At 40.8% G+C, this 25,036-nt stretch overlaps 3 protein-coding genes across 9 annotated transcripts in view; 1 reads left to right on the forward strand and 2 right to left on the reverse strand.

Moving 5' to 3' along the window:
- Positions 1 to 25,036, reverse strand: part of LOC131680260 (fasciclin-1) — a 613,985-nt gene that overhangs the window by 350,263 nt on the left and 238,686 nt on the right. The gene's annotated exons all lie outside the window — the stretch shown is intronic.
- LOC131680318 (peptidoglycan-recognition protein SC2-like) lies at positions 3,626 to 4,297 on the reverse strand. The gene has a single exon (XM_058961040.1). It carries the CDS (start codon positions 4,247 to 4,249, stop codon positions 3,686 to 3,688), a length of 564 nt encoding a protein of 187 aa, XP_058817023.1. The 5' UTR covers positions 4,250 to 4,297; the 3' UTR covers positions 3,626 to 3,685.
- Positions 22,587 to 23,277, forward strand: LOC131680309 (peptidoglycan-recognition protein SC2-like). The gene has a single exon (XM_058961032.1). It carries the CDS (start codon positions 22,602 to 22,604, stop codon positions 23,163 to 23,165), a length of 564 nt encoding a protein of 187 aa, XP_058817015.1. The 5' UTR covers positions 22,587 to 22,601; the 3' UTR covers positions 23,166 to 23,277.

A 25,036-nucleotide genomic window follows, 5' to 3' on the forward strand; every position in this document is an offset into this window, starting at 1 on the left:
TTAGCGTGCAAAATCCCCGAAGAAAACGATTTATAGTAATTTCTCGTGTTCACTTTTGTAAATGATATTATTTAAATACGGGAGCCCGAAAGTTTTCTTTCATCTTTAGCTTTCTCAATTTAAATATTTTTTCTCCATGTTTTTGGCATTTCATCGGAGAAATTTTATATTCTTCATATAATCTAGAGTTTCTATTAATTCCATTTTTTCTCTTATCCTATTGTTTCATATTTTAAGTTTCTACATTTTTTGGTGTTTCTTTTCCTCATCCAGATTTTTTAGATTTTCTATGTTTTTCATGCATTTTTGTTTTACGTTTTGTTTTATATATTTTGTTTTGTATTTTTCTTTCTGTATTTTTACAATTCTTGCTGTTTCCTTCAAATTTGTCCAATTTTTTATATTTGGCACATCTTTTTTAGATTCATTTCATCTTCTCATGCCCTTTAATTTTCGCGTTTTATCTATCTTTTTTTGTCATCCATTTGTTCAATTGATTTCACTAAGTTTATTGAATTAATTTCACAAAATTTTAATCCATACGATAATTTTTGAATTTTTATCATATTTTCCAATAAACCTACTTTAGTATTTTCTCCATCCGTACTTTTTCCATATTTTTCATTATTGGGTCTCTCATTTTCGACAAAATATTTTTTTCTATTTTTTCGTTTTAGTTTTTTTGCCTTTCTCCTACAGAAAGGTTATGCAATCACTCTGAACATCGTCAACCTAATCCCGGCCATTTTTTTCGACTTGCATAGGTTTTCTGTATTTTAACAGGGTCGTAGTTAGGGGGATACGGTGAGGGGCACCCCCCACATATCTCACCACCCTTCCCTAAACCGCCCTGCCCTCAGCAAGTACCCCACCACGCGAATAAAATTTTCTAATTCCTCTAGAATAAACTTTCCTAGTGGGTCTGAAAGACCCGTGAAAAATTTGGTTTTAAATGATTTTGAGTTGAGAGACTAATTTAAAATTTCTTAACAAGTTGAAATTTTTTGGCGGGGTCCAAACTCCCGAACTCTCCTCCTGGATCCGCCGCTGGTTTCAAGTGTTTCAGCGTCGGCACATAGCAACTCAAGTTCGTAGCTGTCGATTAATTGTACGTATGTGTAAATCGCACTGAATATCTAATAGACAGTTTCACCATTATATTAAACATAACCAACCATGGAATCATAGTTTGCATAAATGAGAAAGGCACAATCGCAGCACTAGGTGGATTAAAACGGGTTTTTTATTTTGTTGTGAATTTTTCGTACTTCATTTATTAGTTTTGAAATTTATGCTTTTCTTTGAATGGACTTTTTCAATATTTTTCAATGTTTTTTTTATTTTTGTGTTCAATTTAGCACTTTGCTTTTTTGCCTATTTAATCAATTTTCAGTTTTATGTTTTCTGTTTTGTTCATTTTATAATATGAACATTTTCCCCATTACTTTACTTTGATCTTTTTGTATTTTGTGCAAGTTTTCTGTTTCCCATTTCATCTAATTTAAAATTTTACTTTGCATGCATTTATTTAATATTTAACCCATATATTTTTTTCTAGTTTTCTCTTATTTTTCTTTATTGTAGTGTTCCTATTTTCTCCTATTTAAACCGTTTTGATTTTACATGTTTCCTATGATTTCACTTTTGTTTGTTTTAGGGTTCCTCTGGTTCCTGTTTACTATTTTTTCCTTCTATCTATTCCGTCCAATTGTTTCCATTTATTTCTACTTCTATTATTGTACTTGTTCAGTTCTAAATTAGTTCTTTAAATAAATATATAATATGTCCATGTTTTATTTTTCGAAGCTAAACAATGATCTATCTTCATTTTTTCTTTTATTTGAAATTATTTTAAACGTTTTTCTCTTCATTTATTTTGTTGCATTTTTTATATTTTGAACATTTTGTATTATTGTTATTTTTACGTCTAACTCTGTGGATACATTACATCCACTTTTATACTTGTTTATTTTTTGTAGCTCTGTTTTTTATTTTTTTGTTATGCTCATTATTCTCTCTTTTGTCGAATTTTCTGTTTCCATACTTATGATATTTTATTTTTCATTTTGTCGTTTACCCGGTTTTTCATTATTTTAACGATTTAGCAAAATTTTTCTTATTCTTCAATTTTAGTCCAATTTCCTTTTTCATTTCCTTCGTCTAATTTGATTGCTTCATTTAATCAATCTGTTTTATGTTGCTCTTTATTATTTTTTTTTAAACTTTAACTTTTCCATTATCTTAATTTTGTCCATTTTCTGTCATTTCTCCGCTTTGGGTTTTTTTTTTATTTTGGATATAAGCAGGTTTTTGAGAATATGCATGTTACTAATCTATTTCCATTATCTTGAATGTCACTTTTCAGCTTTCTTGTTTTGTTCCATTTTAGCTACTTATTATTTTTTTCTCGTTTGTTTTTTATTTATTTTTTGCTTTCCTTTATTTATCCCGATATCTGGTTGTGGAAACACCTCTCTGGCGTCGGTGATAGATACTCAATGCTGACAGAGACCGACGGAAAATAAACGAAAAAAAAATGCATTAAAAATCATTTGAATTTACAACACATTCGAGCTTACCATTTATGTGTTTGAAAAATTTACAATGATGGAGGGGGTCCTTATGCTGGACCCCCGGGCCCGAAATTTCTCTCTATAGCCCTGCCTAGAGGCTAGTCTTTTGTCTTCTGTTAGCAGGGGTCGTAAAAAAAGTTTGTGTAAGAACTGCATAGTTAACTGTTACTAATACAGTATTTATTGATATTTTCGATATTTTTTATGTTAAAATTTGTCTCTCCGCGCAAACTCAAAAATGCACTATTTCAACGTTGATAAGCTTATTTTGCTGTTTGTGATTTATTATCAAAAGTTATAATAATGGCTAGATGCCAGATCAAGAAAAAACTAAGTTGAACCGATTCTCCACATGTACAAATTGCCTGACAGATCAAAAAATTTGGGGCAAATTTCGAAATTCGCTTCTCTTGAATTATTTTTGGGACAGTAAATTTGGACTTGATATATTCCTATCCATGGAGATATTGACGTAAGTTTCGCGCCCCATCTACACCTAGGATATGTGTAGTCTAGAATATCTTGCATTTTTAGCATCGTCAAGGATTGTCGTATTCAATACTGTCAACTCTTCAATATCCATTATTGTAACTAGAGTAAATGGTAACTTTTAAGATGCAATAACTGCCCAACTTAGCTCATGAATATCTGTTTTAAATCGCTCGTTTCTTTTAATCTTTAATTTGCTGAAAATAACAAACTTGATTAACTTTCAAAAAGGCAAGCTAAAATTGTGACTTCAAGAAGTATCGTTCTTAAGACCTAATGTTTCATTTTTGTCGTTTAATCTGTTTGAGAATCGAAAACCCGAAAACACTCGATTATTTGTATTTCAAATTACAAGTCAATGAAACTAAAAAACTTCAACTAACTAGACCTCTGAGACCAATTGCCTTTTTGAGGGTTAAGTGCAATCATGTTCTGATCGAAGACGGAGAGCAAGGGTAAAATACACTTGTGAATATTTTGTAACTAATACGCATTCAAATATCTCAAACCGGCTTCTACTCGAACTTAATGCCATTTAGCTCTAAGTAATAATGCAGACACAGTTTGCTTCACAATTTAAGATACTTTATTTCTACCTATTGAACTGATTATCCCTCACTCCCTTAAACATTAGGATTGAAACGCGGCCAGTTACGGATCTCATTGAAGAAAGCATTTCCCGGACAAGCAGTGGCCGTTGCCTGTCGATGTCCAATCAGCCAATAATTGCTGGCAATGTGTCCCTGCGATACACCGCAAGCGATCAGCGACTGAGCGGCATTTCGAGCTGCGGCATTCGGGATAGCATTGGTAAACGTTCCCATGACGCACAGACCCATCGAACGATCGTTGTATCCGGGGGCGTGGGCACCCTGACGTCCCCAACCGCGACCCTCGTAGGCAGCACCGTTCTCACCAATGCACCAGTTGTACCCGATATCGGCCCATCCATTGGTGTTCATGTGGAAGTTCTGAATGTTACGCATCTGCTGGGCACAGGCGGCATCCGTGGTACAGTGGGCACCGGCGGTATGATGCATCACAACCCATGGGGCTGGACGGTTCGGCAGGACAGCAGTGTTGGCAGCACGGGCTCCCCATCCGGCACGGTTGATGATGCGGGGGCACTGCTGGGAAACAGCGACCAGCGAGGTCAGGGCAATAACGAGCACGGCAGCGACTTTCATTTTGTTCACCTTCGATTTCAGGATCAAACTAAATTTTTGAACCGTGGAGAGTTCGCATTTATAGGAGACGATTCGAATCGATAAGCGAGGTTGGTCGCGAATTTCTATTAATAGGAAAATTTATAGCTTTCACCAAAACAGGCTAGAAGCTTCGAGTTATTTTACAATGAGCAGTTTGATGGAGCCAATGATAAGAAAGGTCAATAAATAAACCCATTGGCTTGTATTGATACGTACCAATTAGTTTTTTTCAGTAGTGGATGGACTTTGGAAAGGTATCGCGGTGTAACTTCTGGTTCTGATAAGAGGGATGGAAGAAAAAGATTGAAGATTAAATAGTATTTTTCTTTTCTAGTTGATTTTACTTGGTTATTATTGGAAAATCAGGAGAATAATCGATGCGAGGTCATCCAGGTCTACATTCAAAAGTAGATACTAGATCGTGAACAGTGATTTCGCTCTCATGGGCTTCTCTTACAAGAAGTATACCGATCTAGGAAATAAAGGAAATTTTTCATTACAATGTCTTTTGCAGTACAGCTTTGACTACCCTAATCATGGTTCATATGTTTATCGCCTCAGTCTGCTTCCTCATCTCGTACAGATCAGAAGCCAAAAAGCGACCTGCTTGCGAACAGCACACAAACAAAAAATACTACCCGCGCCGCGCCGCTCTAACGTGTACGTGTAGCATATAGACACAGGAAAGTTCCGTTGCAGCTAACTGCGAGTGAAATGAGTGAACAACAAAATAAATTTCGCCCATTACGGGAGAACACAATCGCGATTGATTTTTCGCAAACCCGTCTTAGACCTTCAGTGCGCGAGGTGGAACAATTGGTCAAGGTGAAAATGGAACTTGATCTTACAGAGATATCACACGTCCAGCTTCACCACACCAGGAATGTAGTACTAATAACGTTCAACTCCTTAGCCGAGGCAGAAAGGTTCGTAGCAAAGAACAACATGCAACATGACGTCGAATATGAAAACGTCAAAACCAAGATCCCCGTGTATATGGACCTTGATCTAACGGAAATTCGCCTCCATGATCTGGCACCTCGTACTAGCACGGATTATATTAAAAGATTCATGTCGAAGTATGGAGAAGTGGAATCCGTCTCTAACGACACTTGGAGAAACTTTTTCCCTGGCATTCTCAACGGTGTTCGGGTTGTGCGAATGCGGCTGTACCAACCTATACCATCTTACTTGACTTTCGAGGGCAGATCATCTCAAGGTGTTAACTACATACAAAGAACCCTATGTACATACCCTGGGCAGGTGCCCACGTGTCAGTTCTGTAATCAGACTGCACACTACGGTAAGCCATGCGCCAAAACAACTAAAGAAAACTCATCTTCAACCACCACTACCAAACAGCCTTCAACATTTGCTGATACACAACAAACAGCCGGCCAACAAATGAATGCCGGACCAACAATATTCCACGGCATCCCAAAGCCAATACTCACCGTACGCAGGGATGAAATAAACAAGAAAGAAGACGGCTATATCAAAGTCACTCGAAAACACAAAAAGCACCAAAAATCTAACAGCGACAACCATTCTAGTGATGACGATATGGACACAAACACAAGCGAGGGGGAAGGCAGACAGACTGATCAGCAAGCAGCAGAAGGTACACCCGACCATCGCTCACCACCGAGAAAGAAAGTCAACACAAGAAACGGAAAGCAGTGCACCCAGGATAGTCGACAAAAATAATGTTCGATGGTTTATATATATTTTGATATCTATTTTGAATGAAATTTTGAATTTGTAATTTTTGAAATGTACATTATTTTCAAAAAGGCGAATGACCCTCGAGGTTAAAGCCGTAATAAATAAACAAACAAAACATGTTTATCGTCGGCTGTTACTGATGCTTATGACGTAGGTCTGGGACACTGTGTATCGCGCGACATTAGCCATTGTTTTGATTTATTGATTGATTTTCCATCTGACCTACATGGTCTACATGAAATATGAAATATGGAATGAGGAAAAGCCCATTTGCAGTTAGTGTGACACCCTCCAAATGGGCGTAAAAACCTCATTATCTTTTCACGAGATAAGCTGAGCAGTAATGCATACCACCCGGCCCGCTTTACTGAGGATGTACTAGAGCTGCTTATTACCAGTATGAAGCGAACGGGATTGGTTAGGGTCTCATGCATATTCGGATTTTGGCAGTTTTGTTCTCCGAACAAATGGGTATAGTGTAGTTGGTAAGCCGATTGCCTTGTACGAAGCTCACCTGGGTTCAAGTCCTAATCACGCTCATAAAGCTAGAAATTTATTTAACCCGAAAAAAAGGCTAATGGTCAAAAGATTAAAACAACAGAAAACTGTAAAACGTGCTTTCTGTATAGATGTTTGGTTTAGTTCCGAAAACGATAGAAAAGCATTTGGAGTTCTTGAGATTGGGACAGATTCCAACATGTTATGCATTCCCAAGACATTTGTTATCAAAAATGTGAGTTCGCAAGTTTTCGAAGTTAGACGATTTTACTGCAGCCCCTAACCATGTCCGACAGATGAAACGGAAGGTGTCCGTCTTACCCACAACGCCCGTATTAGCCGACTTTCCCCTACTAGTGATAGGAAACGCAACACAGCATGTTCAGGATGGCATTCAACAGTTGCACAACCATTTCGGTTCAAGTTTCAATTTATTTTGAGCAAAACCAAAGAACTATACAAAGTTAGGAACGGCTTGAGCCGCAGCGACAAACAGAACATGACTGCCAATAACTCTGTGTCTGGCAAGCATTCTGCGGATGCGGACAAATGATTTAGGTTTTTATCACATTTGGGACCGTCAACCACAAACCTACAACAGTGAACCCCTCCAAGTTCTAATCCTTCAGTATGCCTGGACCCTCTTAAACTGGTACCTAAATGAAGCCAATATTCAACATTCTAGAGCTTCGTCTTATCGTAACCCCATAGAGAAACGTTGTGATCCAGAAAAAAAAATGGTTTGAATTTTACAATGTAGTTTATATAGGTTAAATTCAAAACCTTAGTTTACGATCAAACGAGGAACGCAAAGTCAAATTGTGAGCTTGACTTGGAGGATGACTTGAAATTTGCATCTTAGAAATTCTAAGTGTCCTGTACTCGTATTAAACTTAGACACACTGGGGTCAACAGCAGTCAGGTTAACCACCGGCCGATTTTTATGTTGGGGCTCCCTTAGTTCAATAGTGCCCAGGGGCCCCGAGTGGTCTTAAGACGGTCATTCTATTAACCGCTTCGTAGGAGAAATACACTGAAGTAGATCTATAGATTGCCAGAGATCGTGGAGGGCGAAATTGACATCGTTACAGAACAGTAGGAAAAACAATTGACCGCGATGGCTGCCTTGCTGAATTACTGATGAGAGGAAGATATTTTCGGAAACTGAATCGCCTATCTTGACGCAAAGACGGCGGTTTCTAAGGTATGATTGGATAGGTACCGTGGATAACATTGGGACCGAAACCAAGTCAACATCAACAGTGAAAGGGTGATGATGATAGGAGATTAGTAGCCGTAGAGCATTTCGGCCTGAGCGTCTCAAACATGAATATAGAATGAAAAATACTCTTGTGGTCAGTCACAATCGAAACAGATCACGCCGATTGATCATTTTTTTTGTATTACTATTGGTATTTCAATGGTCCCTTTTAGCTTGTCGTTTTAGCGATCCTTTTGCCTAGAACGCTGTCGGATTCGGGATTGATTGCGCAGCTCGTGACATCGGAAGAAGTCTAAACTGCGTAGTTGGAATTATTCGAGAAGCAAGGTGCAAGAACTTTGCTGTTCTCGTGCGCAACGGGATAAACTTGACGCTATAGATTGATACTAGGGTGACGAGCCCATTTTCGCCATGTTTCTATTCTCACCCTACCCATTTGAAGCCGTTGGTTAGAGCAGTGTCTGCCATCTTTGTTCAGCGCATTGAGTCAAATGGTAGCGCAACAATAGGGGCACTCGATTCGAGTTTTCGTTGCGCTCAAACACGAGAATTTCATTGATTTCAGCGCATTTGTGTTATTAAACTGGTTCTTAACAACGAAGCAAAGCTATTTATGTCAATTTTTACGCATTTCGTTGATTGTAGGCCGAGAAATTAATGAATTAGTGAGGCACCCTGCTTAGTATGGTGAAAATAGGCACTTTACCCTATGTGACACTAGTCCCCAAACCCGATCAGAAACACATAACAGAAATATTTCAAAACTATATCTCGCATTGTTATTTGTTATAAATTTCTGTTATTTTAACTACTAACGAGACCTAACTTATAACACAAAATGTTACAAAAATTGTGTTCTGTTATAATCTTGTTATTTTATTCTGATCGGGAAGTACTCACAATTGGTTACACCTTTAAACGGCGGTGAACAGCAACGAACACCCCGCCGCCGGTTTTCTCCTGACTATTGTAAGAACTGTGATCTCTACGAAAGACTGTATTGTTGGCGTCGAAAGGTTACCCACATATAGTACTTTCGCTGAACCACGTTTCTGTGAGAGTGATTACAACATAGGTAACTTTCGATGCACGTCTTCATACCGACAACTTAGTAGGACTTGGTGGTTGGAGTGACTGGGTAGTTTAAAAAGGCGATGAAGAGCTAGGGCCCCATTCATCACATTCATGTCACCTAGTGACTGAAAGGAAGTATCCTTCTAGTCAGTAGGTGACGGGTCTAAGAATATAGGGGTCTGGAAAGCGGGAAGCGGTTCAACCTTTAAGCTGTTGACAGCAGGTGGAAGCAACCGACGTACGAGTAAATAGTAGATGATGATAGTAGTGTAAACATCGGTCTAAAATCACGTGAGACTGTCGATAATGACATCAGTCTCAAATAAATTCAGAGTCGTATTTTGGCAGGTAATTGTGTCCACTAAAGCCTTCGAAAAATCATTGGATTAAAGCTAGCTGCGGTATGATGTAAACCATTTTCAATCTATCTTGGCGGAGGATTACCACACTCTTCGTATTTTCACTTGCGCCTGGGCAGGATCGTTCCAGAAGATGTCTCTGATCGATCGCGGTATGTCGTATTATTGTCGTAGGTTTTCGAGTTCCTTACAGTTTTACAGGATGTGTTCGACAGTCGTGCACGTGTTGCAAGGGGTACATTTTGGAATGGGGGTTGTTTCCTATTCTGTGTACTTGAGTCAATCTGGTGCGGCCGACGTGAAACCAGGAGAGGATCTTCTGCTCTCTCTGGTTATTGCAGTCGATCCATTACGTCGCGGGAACCTTTGATTTTCTGCGCATGGCCGCGGAAATTTCGCCAGTGGTTGATGAAACTGGGTTGGATGCTTGCGTTGAACTCTAGAATGATGTCGGATGTCGATGTTTCAACCGAGAGTTCGGTGCGTATCCGCCTGTCGAGGGAGGTCAATCGGTCTGAGTCGACATTTCCTTTTATTCCGCCGTAGCCTGGAGCCCAGTAGATAGATACTAGTGGGTCGCGGTAGGCTTCAATGGCCTGTACGAAAGGGTGCCTTGAGGCCCTACTCTCGATGTCCTTTGGCACGGAGAACGAGTCGGTGAAGATGACCGTCGGAGAGTCGGTGGGTTATTGCTACTGCAAGGGCGGCTGCCTCTGCGGAGAAGATTGATCACGAGGAGGGCAGAAGCCATGAGAGCCCGTACTCTAATCCCCTTATCCCCGCTCCCACCCCTTTATCGGCCTTGGATCTATAAGTGAATATTTGAAGGTGACCTGAATATTTACAGTTGACTAGTTGCTGATAGTGGGCTCCGATGCGGTTAGTGGAGTCGCCTGCTTTGACGACCAGGGGTAGGCTGTAGTCGATGTTGTGGCTCGGGTCGTTCCAGGTACGAGGTCTCACCCGATGTAGGTGGGCAATTGGCGGTAGGGGGAAGTTTGCGTTCTTGTTGTGACTATGGAAAAAGTGAAGCACTCACCTCCCGATATTTTTTCCAAGAATCCGAGGCTTCTCCTGAATGCTTACTTACTTACCGTTCAGGCTAGAGCCTTGTCCTCTCTTGATGTATGCAGAAGCCGTCTCCACTCCACTCGGTCCATTGTTGCTTGTCGCCAGCCTCACAGTCTTCGAAGGGTCCGCAGGTCGTCCTCTATCTGGTCGATCCACCGTGCTCGCTGTGCGCCCCGTCTTCTTGTTCCTGTAGGGTCGCCCTCAAAAACCATCTTCCGACATTCTTACGACGTGTCCAACCCACCGCAAATGTCCCATTTTTGCGGTATGCGCGATGGATGGTTCTTCCAGCAGCTGATGCAACTCATGGTCCATTCGCCTGCGCCACCTTCCGTCTTCCATCTGCACGTCACCATAAATGGTACGCAACACCTTTCGTTCGAAAACTCCAAGGGGGCGTTGGTCCTCCACGAGCATAGTCCAGGTCTCGTGGCCGCAGAGGATCACCAGTCTAATTAGCGTCTTGTAAATAATCCATTTCGTGCGGCGGCGAATTTTGTTCGACCGGAGCGTCCTCCGGAGTCTAAAGTAGGCACGATTTCCCGCCAAGATTCGTTTTTGAATTTCTCTGCTGGTATCATTGTCGGCGGTTACCAGTAAGCCCAAATACACGAATTCGTCGAGCATCTCGATTTCGTCACCGTCAATCCGAACTCGGGATGGGAGGTTCACATTGTCGTCTCTAGAACCTCCTTCTGTCATGTATTTTGTCTTCGAAACGTTGATGGCAAGTCCAATCCTGCTGGCTTCAGCTCTCAGTCTGATGTACGTTTCCGACATCGCCCCAAAGCTCCGTGCCTTGTCAATGTCGTCGTCGAAGCCAAGAAGCTGGACGGACTTCCTGAAGATCGTGCCACTCGTGTCTATTCCCGCTCTTCTTATTACACCTTCTAACGCAACGTTGAACAACAGACACGATAGACCATCACCTTGCCGGGACTCGAGAGTGTCCCTGATACTCGAACAACGCACATCACCCGATCCATTGTCGCTTTCACTAATCGTGTTACCTTATCCGGAAAACCGTACTCGTGCATTATCTGCCATAGCTGATCTCGATCGATTGTGTCATACGCCGATTTGAAATCGATGAACAAATGATGTGTGGGCACGTTGTATTCGCGGCACTTCTGCGGAACCTGCCGGATCGCGAATATTAGGTCCGTGGTGGCAAGGGAACCCATGAATCTCACTGGGTAGTGTCCCATGAACTCCCTTGCAAATGGCGACAATCGGCGGCAAAGAATTTGGGAATACTGTTTCAGCGAATTCCAAACGGTACGGAAGGACTCCCGCTTTCACGCAGGCGGGTTTGGCAGATGTGCTTGGTAGCAGGTTGGAGGTTAATCCGTAATCTGGCGGACCGAGGACTTCGACCAGTCCGTCTAGGTTGCGATAGGTCAATTGGATCCCGTAATATATGACGCAGTGGATTCAGGCGCGGCTTACATTGATTGCGGTTTTTTTTTGTTGTTGTTTTTGGAGTGGCGAGAGCAGATCGTTCGAACCAGCCGCTTTCGGCTCTCGCAATTGCTCTTTACTTGACGGGACAAAGGTCGCTTTCCTGTCTTGCGTTGTGCTGAGTGCTTTCGGCTATTTCCGGCAGAGTATCTGAACCCCGTTAAACGAAACCGGTGTGATGTTGGCGTGGTGAAAGGATCCAGTGAGTGACACTTAGAAGCAGCGATGTTGAAGCCGGTAGCTAGAGCCCATCGTCCGACCGCGTAGACGGCGGTTTTTTGGGGAGATTCGGGTTTGGGGGATTGTTTTTCCCAAGGTGTCTAGAATGATGGCGTCTGCGTAGGCGAACACGTTGACTCCTTTGTGTTGTGAATCAAATAATGAGTTCATCCTAACTAGGAACAGTGTTACTCTAAGCATTGATCCATGTGGGACTCTGTTGGTCTTCCAGAATTCGTCGGAGTGTTCGCCGCCGATGTATACCTGGAATCGTCGGTCCTTTAGGTGGTTTTGAAAGAAGGTTCCGAGTATTCCATGGATGCCTTATCGGTGCTGTTCTCGCAGAACTCCTTCGCCCCACACTGTATCGTAGGCTTTCGCCACGTCTAAGATGGCGATGTCGGCACGTAAGATGATCGCCCTCGCTTCTTCAATCAGTTCCCCGTGGGATCTCAGGTGGTTTCCTGTCTCGAGTCCTTTCCAGAAGGCAAATAGGCGGTATCAGGAAATTTGTCTTCTACCAGCCATGTAATCAGCGTTCGGTTGACCATTCTGGAATCATTGCAGTACACGAATGAAGGCTTATTAGACGGATGTCGTTCGGGGATCGTGTGCTTTTATTCTTTTTGGGAATTGTCATTATGTAGGCAAGTTTCTAATCGTCTGGGAACGTTCCACCTTCCCAGATTCCATTGAAGGCATCGAGGAGTGCCCTTTTTCCGCCTGGGGGTAGATGTTTGAATATTAGGCACCCTACTCTGTCGGGGCCAACCGATTTTCCGCGGGCTGTCCTGAGGGCAGCAGTGAGCTCCGTCCCGGAGAACCGGGTTTGTTATATTCTACTGTAGAGTTTGGTGAAAAAGTGGTGGGGGTTGCTTCGAGACGTGTCTTGTACTGGACGAAGGCGACGGGGAGGTCGTCGTTCGCGGATAGCGTTTGGAAACGATTACCGATTCTGTTTGTGTTTTCTCGTGGGTCGGTGATTATTACATCGTTGATTGCCAGTGAGAGACCGTTTTTTAACACTCGATGAAAATGAAAATGTCATCGTCTCCAGAAATATGACCGAATAAATGAAATAATGGGATTTTTTCAAATAATGGATTTCCCTTCTCTGTATTTCGACATGATTCTTTTAAGGAACTTCAACTTAGTCAGCTGTGCAAATCGATGTACTTTGATTTCATCATCATCCATATATACGGGTATCTTGGCTCAAACTTTGTCAGGACACCAAATGGCTGCGGAGGCTTCCAGGACAAACCGAACAAGTGAAAAATACAATGCCCGCAGACAATATGAATCAGTAAACTCGTTGGCTATTCTTATTATGAAGCCAAGGTTTCTATTTTCTGAATGTCAGTTGCGAGTCCAGGAGTACACCAAGGTCTCTGATAACTGACACTCTCTCTAGCAATTGGCCGGCGATGTTGTAGCTCCAGAGAATTGGATTTTTTCTGCGCGTGAAAGATATTATAGAGTATTTGGACACACTGAGAGCCAACAAGTTGCGATTACACCGGTTACAGAAAGCATTTAGATGTCGCTGAAGTTCGATGTAGTTCTCTATTGCTCCCTTGAGGTACACCCGACAAGTTGATGAAGCTATATGACACGTTACTTCCTAATTTCACAGACAGAAAACGATCTACGAGATATGATTTAAGCCGTCCTGTAAAATTTGATGGAGCACCCAGCCGCTCGATCTTTGCCAGAAGAAGACAGTGGTCTACACGATCGAAGGCAGCTTTAAGATCAGTGTATATAGTGTCTACTTGTGATCCATCTTCGATGTTTTTAATACAGTACGATGTAAATTGGGCTAGATTGGTGGTTGTTGACCTGCCTGCAAAAAAAGCCATGTTGGTCCTTCGATATGTATGATTTGGTCTCACGAAAGAGCATATTTTCTACTAGGATCTCAAACAACTTTGATCCAGTGCAGAGCGAGGTTATGCCACGATACTCTGAAATGTACTCGAGAAATGTTTTGCGAACAAGTTACAGATAACGCTGGGAGTATTGGACGTTTCACTTGCGAGGAATATACTGGAAGGAAGCCCATTTTCTTTACGTTTCCCATTTACAAAGGACCAAAACTGTTTTGGGTTTCGTTTTAGGTTGGATTGGGTTTGTGCTACGCGTCTTGAATAGAGAAAGCGATTATATGTTTTGTAGCTGTTACTGGCTATAGTGAACTCCCTTTTTCTGACCGGGTTTCGTCGAATAGTGTAATGTCGAAGCGCAGCAGCTCGCAATCTTTTCAGTTTACGTAGCCGGTTGTTGGACCATGGTGGTTTTGTTCGGGGACGAGGTGCAGGCACATGTATACTGAAAAGCTGTTTTAACACCAGTGAGAGTTTTTCTACGGCAGCATCTACATCGATCGCGAAATTCAAGAAAGTCTACCAGTCGATTGGTTGTAGTGAGTTATGAAGCCTAGGGAAGTCAGGGTTCGAAACATCGTCCATTTCGTCATAGAGAACCAGCTGCGGACAAATCTGCGTTACCAGAAGTGGAGGATGATGTGCGTCTACAGCAACTAAAGACTCAAGTGCCTCTGATACTGTACAGTTCATTGCAGCTTCTTCATTTATAAGGAGGAGGTCCTGGGTTCGATTTCGCCTACTACTCACTGTAGACATTTGTAGCATGTTCAGTACAGACATTCCGTCCAGTAAGATAGTACTCGCCCTCGAAAAGGTTGATTCAGAAAGGTCTGGGAAAGCATACCCGGAGGGAGTGCTCTTCCAAAGAAGTCCAGGTTGGTTGTAATCACCAAATAGTAGATGTGCCGTGTTGGGTTCAATGGAAGTTACAATGTCAATTTCGGAGTCTATGTGCTTCTGAATAATTTCTACATCACTTGCGGAATCGGGGGGAATATATACAACACCCACACAAAGATTAGTACAGGGGCCACGGATATTTACCTAGAGTTGTTCGAGATTGTGAGTGTCATTTTTGTGTTTGGATGAGAGTCGGTTGGAAACTGTAATGAGCACACCACCACCACGTTTCTTCCCTGCACTATTAGGATCGCGATCGTTACGATATACCGAGCACCTTGAGCAAATAATTAGAGCGAGTTGATTTGATCATTCAGCCACGTTTCGGTCAGAACAATAACATCATGATCAACATCCGAAGCAGCGACAAACAGCTAATCAACTTTTGTGCGTAACCTTCTCACGTTCTGATAATAGATTTTAAGATGTCCCTGCAAGTTTCCTCCTGACGGTTGAACGGTGGTAGATCGAGTTTGATACAGGGGGCACTCAGAACTCCAGGAAACATGATCAGTTGGCGTTTGATTCTTCCAGTCACGGCTGATGATTCTTCCAGTCACGACTAAACTTCCGAAGGTTATCGCTACTACATTACGCCCATAATGTAGCCAATTTTTGTGAGGGTAAGTCCTGTGTTCACCTTTAGTAACTGTTCCACCTACCGCACGTTTAGTCTAAAGCGCGAACACGAAATTATTGCGACACCGAAAATGTCATGCCAATTTTCTTATAATGTTTAAAATCAAACCAAAATTTTAGGGTAGTTTTATACATATATTTACTTCAAAAAGCAAAAGAAAAGTTAATCGATGGAGTCTTGAGTGTAAAATTGAACGCATTTTCGCTTGATGCCCTCCATCAAAGTCTTTACAGTGTCGTTCGGTACCAGTTTCTCAGTTTTTTTCCATTTTCTCAACATGTCCTTCTCGTCTTTGACTGTCTTCTTGCTCTTCCGATGTTCCCGCTTCATCCTTGCCCAGTACTGCTCCACCGGGCGCAGTTCCGGACAGTTTGGCGGATTCATGTCCTTTGGAACAAAATGGACAGAATTGGCCTCATACTCCAGGACACTTTTAGAATAGTGGCATGATGCCAAATCTGGCCAAAATAGCGGAGCTTCGTCGTTCTTGCAGCAGGAACGGCAAAAGGCGCTTCTCGAGGCACTCAGATTCGTAGATATCGCCATTTACTGTGCCCTTTGTCACGAATGGCTCACTCCTCAGTCCGCAAGAGCAGATGGCCTGCCAAATGAGATATTTGGAGGCGAACTTCGACATTTTCTTCTTTTTAAATTTGTCGTCCACATAGAACTTGCTCTTGCCGATGAAAACCTCCAACCCCGGAATTTGCTTAAAATCGGCTTTTATATACGCAGGCACGTAGCCAGAGGGGGGGCTAGGGGGCTAAAGCCCCTCCCGAAATTTTTCAAAAATAAATTAAAAAAACCGGCGACTTTTAACAAAATTTGTTACTCAATTGGTTTGAACAAATTATTGAGAAAAAGTTGAAGAAGGTATTTCTAACCACCAAAGGCAATGAACACGAAATTCAGTGTGCTTTATGCTTTTACTCGAGCCAGTGCGAAGCGAACGACAAAAATAGTAACTTTTATATTGTGTGCCTTGTCTGAAGAATAAAAGAAACTGTTACTATAATTGTTGCTGTAGTAATCTGTCGAGATCAGTGAGTAGCAGAAGCAAAAAGTGGTGCTCCAGCCAAATACGGTGATTAAAAAATTATTGATGATTCGCATAGGACCGAGCATTCATAATGTGGAACATTTCCTGAAGGTGTAAATGGAGGTTAGACTTTCGGAAGCCGCCTTTATCGAGTTCTACCATGTCAGGCTTTACGCGCTCAACAAATTAGCCCAGACGAAACCCATTTATTTCGAACAACTTAAAACACATGGTTGTGTGTGACAATGCTATAATTAAGATACTTTTATATATGGACGATGAGAAAATCAATGTCCCCCCCCCCAAGACATAGTTGGCGAGGAAAAAAATGTTTCCTCGACTCGTAAACAGGTTTTCACGTGCAATGACTAAACGCTTGTGCGAGATCTGCTAGACAACCATTTAAACTCATTATAATATTTTTATTGTTTGCAGAAGGAAATATAAAAAAAGACCCACGGTCCTGTTTGTTATTTTTAAATGATAAGGTTTTGAATTGCACACAAATTTGAATTTCTGTATTAGGTCAGTGCACACTGTGCACTCTGTACTCTGTACTGTGCTACACAAAAAGTATTTCAATTTGTCTGAGAACAATTCAGCCGAGAACAGTTTTTGTTTTGCATCATTTTAACGAAATACCATTTTTATTGACGTTTGCTTTTATTTTTACGAGGAATTCGTTCCGTACAAATCACACTGTTAATCCGTAAATCCGTGATATCAGCAACAAACGTGTTAAATTTTTTTTTTAAAGTGGACGGATCAAAAAGTGGCAAAACAATAGGCAATCACGAAGAGCGACTAAAATGTTGGGACTGATTGAATCTATAAGCCAATAAGTTGGGATAAGTGTTTTGATTTCATGTCTTCAGTATGTGACAGTCTTTCGTTCTGTTTTTGCTCGTCATGGAATAAAATGAGAGAGATAATCTTAAATAAGAGAGAAAAGAGAGAAAAAAATTAAAGGGTTGTGTACAGGACACGACCACGGCGACATTAAAAATGTAGCTTTTTTCAAGAGCGTGCAAATGAATTTTATCTATCACACATATCGACTCACGTTCTTGCTCACTCTCCTGTTTTCATATGTTACAATTTGCTATACACCCTCCCCATTAAAACATAATTTATTGAAGGTCATTTAACGGTAATCTATTATGACAATTAATCAAGTATCTCATTAGCTGATTGGCATTATTTTGCTGATCCATCTAGTAAAAATAGGCTGGAAATTAGAAAACAAAAAGTTCTCCTGGGAATGTGATTGTTTCCGATGCAATTACACTCAAGTTTTTTTTTACGCAGGGAATACAGGCCGCGTAAATGAAAACCACGTTAATCTCAAAAAATGCGTAAATGAAAACCGCGTAAATTTCAAAATCCGCGTAAAAAATACCGCGCAAAAAAAAAACGCGTAAAAACCTGAGTGCACTCTCCTACATAAAATATTACGCTGCTGAACAGTGCATTAACTACGGAAGCACGGTGTCAGATGCCTTACTGATAAAAAAACATATAACCGAAATATGAAACATATGAAAACCAATAGGCTCTTTACCCTACGCAGCTACAAAGCGCCGTAAACATGGATTAACAAGTTACAACGCACACGCATGCATAACAAATCAATATATTTTTTTCAAACGCAACACTCTTAAGCAGCACACACCGTATTGAATTAAATCCAAACCACCCCGTCCACCCACTTTGCAAATCATTCTGTGACACCATGCTGGTACCCGACAAATCCGCACACGGCCACCGCTGCCGAAAATGCATAGCGTCTACCGCTTATTGTAGTGCCATGATCTTACCCGTTCGACATAAGAAAAAAACTGATTCAAACGTGTACGCGTCACCTCTATTTATAAACTAACCGTATATGGTTTAGTCACTTAGGTGCGAGTGTGTGCAAATGCCAACGTTGCCGAAAATCGATAGCGCTTATTGCATCGCCCGGAGACGATGTTGCTCGCATGGGATAAGAGCAACAACTGATTTAAACGGACATGCGTCGCTTCTATTTATGACTTTTCGTGTGTGATTGAGCCAATAAGGTGCCCTCTATGGACGGCTGTGTCTGAGAAATCTGCCTCACGAATGGTAATTTTCCCATTTTCGTGAACTTTTTAATTTTATCAATTTCCAAAAGTCTACTTTTATTGGGGAGATATTAAATTATTACCAATATTTAAGTTAGGTGTTTCTGAATCGGTTGGTGTATGAATGATTAAAATCCATCAAGTAATATCGGAGTTATAAGCGTGCAAACCTTACATAGTTTCGTTACATGGGAGATAGTTTAGATTTTAGAATGACACCTAGCCCCAGATAGTGGAGTAAGACATTTTTAATGTCAAAAAAACAACCAATCGAAATCGACTCAAGATCACTCTTCTATCTTTTCTATACTCTAAACAGTGCTTTCGGAATTGCGCTCTGATCTTACATTTCGTCTTTGTTATCCGTACAACTTTGATGCGTTAGGTGCAACAAACTTTAATTGAAACTTTTTTACAAATAGTGGTTAAACAAACCTGTAATCAAACAAACATTACAACATTCTTCAAGAAGTCATATATCTCTTCCAATCTTGATGATGATTGTAAAAAATATCAAGAGCTAAGTATTTTTATTCAAAAACGAACCAATTACTGAGCAGATTAGCGTCCACATATTTGTTTAACAAATTCACAAAAAGTTTTACAAAAGTTTCACAGGAAACGGACAATTTGCTGTAATTTAAAAACAGACAAAGCCTCTTTGGCAAATTAGACGTAAGTGCGATGTGTTCTCTCCCATGTGTCGGAAGCAAGTGATGTTGAAATTATTAAGCTCACCTATCGTTATAGTTTCTAGTTATTTTGGTGGTGTCATCAATGTTATATTTACCAAATTTTACGTAAATTAGAAGCATTCACTAATCAGTGCTAAGTAGTTTTCTTTGGATTAGTGAACAAGTTCTTAGCAGTTTCGCTCAGTTGCTTAAATTCTGGGTAGATTCCATTAGTAGATTAAATCATTGAAATATATATTTTACATTGTCCAAAAACCCATGAATTCCGAAATAAAACCTTCAAATGTTCAATTATAATATTTACTTAATCTAGGTAATCTTCTCAAGTTCCAACGGTTTTGCAAGATTGCTGAAAGTCAATAGAGCTAAGGTTCTTATTCTTGATTTGTAGTGAAATCAGTAGTTTTTTGCATTCACTTTACATTTTGACTTTTACTATAGTTTCAGTGATCTAGGAAAATCATTCTACGATATTTTTAATTCGCAAGTCCAATGATATAAAAAGTATCTCAGAAGAATCTACTCAAATAGATAAATAGATAGTTATTCTCAGTTGCCTGATAATATTGTCGAAGATAGTCTTTAACCCATTCCCCACGAGAGTCAAATGAAAAAAACATGTGTTTTTCCCAGGGTTGTTATGATTACGACATGATCAGTATCATTTAAATCAAAAAATTCACAAAGTTGAGTTAACGTAAACTTCGGATGAAGTCACATAACTAGTAATAGTAGCAAGACGCCCGATCATGAAAATAGGAGTTGAACCTATTTTCCGCATCTACAAATCGCCAGCCTTATCAGAAGATTTGAAGCAAATTTAAACTTGGTTTTCACACTGATATATTCCTATCCATGGAGACAACCTTGACGTTTGTTTCGTTCTCCTGATTAGCAAATGCGTGTAAAGTTTCGTGAGACGGGTTTTTGGATATTTTTCTACTCATTCCAATTCTCGACAAACATATGATTACGGCCTAAAAGCCAACTGTCAAAATCCACTTTGAATGGAAATTCTGGACAAACCGTTTCACGCCAATCACAGATGTGGGTAGTGAATGAAAGAGAAAAGTTTTCTCTTTCATAAACTGTTGTGAACTGTGTTCGACTAGTAACGGTTTGTCTGGAATTTCCATTCAAAGTGGATTTTGACAGTTGGCTTTTAGGCCGTAATCATATGTTTGTCGAGAATTTTGCTTCTTCTACACCTTGTAAACTAGTCTAGAATGCGTAGTATTTTCAAGCAGCCCTAAATACTTTGAACTCTTGAATATTCATTTTTGTAACTAGAGAAATTTCTAACTTGTAAATTAATAATAATCAAATTTAATTAGTCGATAGCCTTTCTTGTAACAGACAACATATTTTTAGGGTTTTTTTAGTGTCTATTGTCTTAGTTTTGGAATTGTTTTCACTAATAACTTTTCATAATTACGTTCAGTTTCCGATGACTATCTCAAGTCATCAGATAATAATTTACACATTTATTCAATAATTTTCAAGCCCCTCCCGAAGCAAAATCCTGGCTACGGGCCTGTATATACGTTTCGTCGTCCATCACACAACAGCCATATTTTGTCAGCATCTTCTCGTAGAGCTTCCGTGCCCGAGTTTCAGCCGTCGATTGTTGCCGCTCATCGCGGTTTGGGAAGTTCTGTCCCTTGTATGTATGTAGTCCAGCTCTCTTCTTTGCATTCTGGACATGCCGATCTTTTTAGCCAAATCACGGCGTTGGGATTTGCTTTAATCATCCGCTTTACCTTTCCCTCCCCTTTTTTGTTCTCCGGTCCCGGTTTTCTTCCAGCTCCTTTGCCGTGGTCCAACGTCAACGCACCTGAAACCGCTTCAACAGCCGGTTGAATGGTGAATGTTCAACATTTTTCCCAACTACCGGTGCGACAGGTCAGGAAATTCCAGGTGTTTGGAAAGAATTTGTTCTTTTGACTCGCATTGGTTCACTTCCATTTTCGTTGAATCGAAAAACACGACTTCGAGTTTGACAGCATGTAAACAATACACATCAATGAGAAAGTGTGCAAAATTTGGTTGATTTTTACCCAATGGTAAAAAAGTTATGCCCTGTTGAATGTGTCGCAATAATTTCGTGTTCGCCCTTTAATACGAGTTTGTTTGAAGTCAGTCGATACTGTACTGTTTGTGCAGAGGATAAGCAACAAAGTCGATGCTCTCACTAAACTTTTTGTCGAAGGAGGTAATATTGAAGATGTAATTTGCTGGCACTCATTCAGGAGGAGCGTTGGGATTGGATGAGTACCTTGGTCTATAGCTCCTTGGCTGAACATAATTTCTATTCAAGATTACTGGCTACACTATAATTTCTTTTTTGATGTATTTATGTCATTGTACAATACATCTAAAACTTGAATACAATTGCATATTTCTCTCCCTCGTAATATGCACGCTTCTTTTGTATCCGGTGTTTCCTTCGTTCGCTTTCACGGTGATTCCAAGTGTTTCTGTCAATACATCTAAAGCATATAATTCTGTCTACTATCTGTTCGAAGCTATGCAAAGAATTTAGAACCACTCGCTATTCGCAGAATAAATAGTTACCTTAAACATACTCATAGTCAAATCCCCAAGGCGAATTTCTTTCAGCTGTTTAAACAATACTATTTAATAGCTGTTCATTAGAATATCAAACATCTTCTGATTAACATTTTTTTCCGTCATCGCCTGACGCCAGAATTGGTGTTCATTATTAATATTAACAAGGGATCAATAACAAAGTCACTGCTGTTTCCTACTTACTATATTTCGGTAATGTGTGCTTGGGTCCAAATTAACATAACGGTGGGAAATATTTGCTAAAATCGTTTGATAAAATGAAATTTTATTTTTGGATTGAAATGAACTAATTCGCAACATAAAAATTGACTGGATCATTTTTAGAATCGAGCAGTGCCTGAACATGTCGGAAACCATAATTGAAGAAATATTTACCCTCTACTTCATGTTAATCATTCTAAAATGAATAAAGAAAGCTCCTCCATCGTGGCGAACAGTTTTCATTGCAGTAAAAAAACTCCATCCTGAAAATGAGTACAGCATTCACACGAGCCAGACTCATTAATTTTATAAAGGGGAATACCCGTCGTGAATGACACACGACCGACATACACCTGTTTGCGATTAGTCCAGCCGGCGTCCTGATAGCGGCTTTCGCACCTCCAGCAACGAACGAATTAGTTCAAATGCTGTGCGCTATGAGATGGAAATCAAATCTTTACGACTGTGGAACATACATTATTTTTAGAGTCTCTGCTTTTCAACCGTCCCAAACAAATTCCTGCCGTAGATAAGTCGCTTGTGTATCCTGAATTAACTCCTATGTAGTATTGATTTCGCTCGTATAAATATGACTTCACTGATAAGCGGATCTCAGTTTATCCCTGCTATTGAAGGTGAACAAAATGAAAGTCGCTGCAGTGCTCGTTATTGCCTTGACCTCGCTGGTCGCTGTGTCCCAGCAGTGTCCCCGCATCATCAACCGTGCCGGATGGGGAGCCCGTGCTGCCAACACTGCTGTCCTACCGAACCGTCCAGCCCCGTGGGTTGTGATGCACCACACCGCCGGTGCCCACTGTACCACGGATGCCGCCTGTGCCCAGCAGATGCGTAACATTCAGAACTTCCACATGAACACCAACGGATGGGCCGATATCGGGTACAACTGGTGCATCGGTGAGAATGGTGCTGCCTACGAGGGTCGCGGTTGGGGACGTCAGGGTGCCCACGCTCCCGGATACAACGATCGTTCGATGGGTCTGTGCGTGATGGGAACGTTTACCAATGCCATCCCGAATGCGGCAGCTAGAAATGCCGCTCAGTCGTTGATCGCGTGCGGTGTTTCCCAGGGACACATTGCCAGCAACTATTGGCTGATTGGACATCGACAGGCTACGGCCACCGCTTGTCCGGGAAATGCTTTCTTCAATGAGATCCGTAACTGGCCGCGTTTTAATCCTAATGTTTAGGGGAAATTGTTATTATATAACCCGATTTAGGAGTTTTAAATAAATACTTGGTTATGGGAAGGTATGTTCTGTTGAACGCTGGATCTTTCTTCCAAGAGATGTTGTATCATGATTTATCGGGTGTCCAAATTGATCGAACCATTTCCTTTCATAATATTTGAACCCATTGTAGGTAATATGCACCTGTTTCGAACAATTTTGAAAATTAGTTTGTGATCAGTGTTTATATTAATAGACTACGTAAGCAACGCGTAATTTCAAAGTTGAGCGATGACAACTTAAAGCGCGTGTTCTTACAGAATGATGAAAATCTAACACAAACGAAGCCAAAATATTCGGACTACCTAAATCCAGAATTCAGCGCATAAAAAATCAAATAAGCGGATATAGAATTCGATCCCCGACAGAACAATTACAGGTCTATTGAAACGATCTAACTGACAGTAGGAATCCTCCTGCTCGGCGGAGAGAATATTTGCACAGAAAAACAACACGGTTCATATAAACCCGAACGTTAACTACTGTAGTCCACTCCCGTTCCTGCTGCAGCGCACATTCATTCGAATCGAACCCAACGAAATGTGACGCGACGTTCCTGCCACGGTTCACTGCATTCAAACACCGCCGGCTTGGGCGGCACGACAAGCAACCAGGAATCGAAAACGGGTTTTCGTTTCTCCGACTGACCCCGTACGAACCCGATCGATTGATAGCTCACTCATTCATAACAACTTCATTTCACCCAACAATGGCACATCACCGGTAAATAGTGCGTTTCAACATACGTATATGAACATTCAACGACTGGGTGCATGCCGTGTTGTCAATTACAGGGACTGACTGCTCGTATGTTGTTCTCCAGGAACATGTAGCGTACGGTCCAGACTCGACTCGGAAAATTATTGGGCATACATACAAGTGCACATTGGCGGAAAGGGAACCGTTTTGCCGCGTGGAATATTGAACCGACGATTGACCAACAGCAGCTGGCGATGCACCGTTTTTCGGATTCGCAGTCCGTTCCGTTCCATTCCGTTCCGTTGACAGGTTTAGCAAGAATTTGGGGGTTGAGTGTAGCGCGTAGCGCAGTGGTCATACTCCAACAATTTTACCAATTATGTTTATTTTATTGCGATATGAACGATGTGCACGGTTCGGATTGGGGCATATGGTAAATATGGCGACCGTTCGTCAACGGATTTGACATGGGCAAATGTTGTCATCCTTGTTCTATGGGTGTTAAATGATAAGCTCACCTGAAAGATGGAAAGAGAGAAAAGAAATCGTTGTTAGAGGAATGAAAATGTTTATTCAAATAAAACAAAATATTGGTTTTCAGAATATGGAAGGCTAGGGTAGATACGAAAACATTTTATATTTCCTGGATTTTAGACTGATGACCCTCATTTCTAAGTATACTATACTTGGGCGTACTATTTTTGGAACTCCAGTGTCAAAATTGTCGTCAACGATCATCTTGTAGTTTGAGAGAGAAAGAAAATCTCATCAGTAATTGAAACGGTCGGTACGGTTGTCCTCGTTTCATCCTTATTGAAGTTTCAAAACGATTCGTTGGTTAAATTGTTCATTAAATGAATAATTAAATTGCCGAATAATATTGAAACAACTTCAAACCCAATTCTGCACAGTAGGCCTGGCCATTTTAATATTTGCGACATATTTTAATATGCTTCAAATATTAATGTTGACAAGAAAAACACTAAAGTATAACTGCAGTGTTTTCCAGGATGCTTTTCAGTACTGGCTGTGTAAGGGTTAGAATAGAAAATAGAATAGAACAGAAAGAAAATCTCATCAGTAACAAACATAAACTTGGGGTCAAGTTGGAGTATGTATTTTAACTAGTACTT

Source organism: Topomyia yanbarensis, chromosome 1 (genome assembly GCF_030247195.1).
Source record: "Topomyia yanbarensis strain Yona2022 chromosome 1, ASM3024719v1, whole genome shotgun sequence".
NCBI lineage: Eukaryota > Metazoa > Arthropoda > Insecta > Diptera > Culicidae > Topomyia > Topomyia yanbarensis.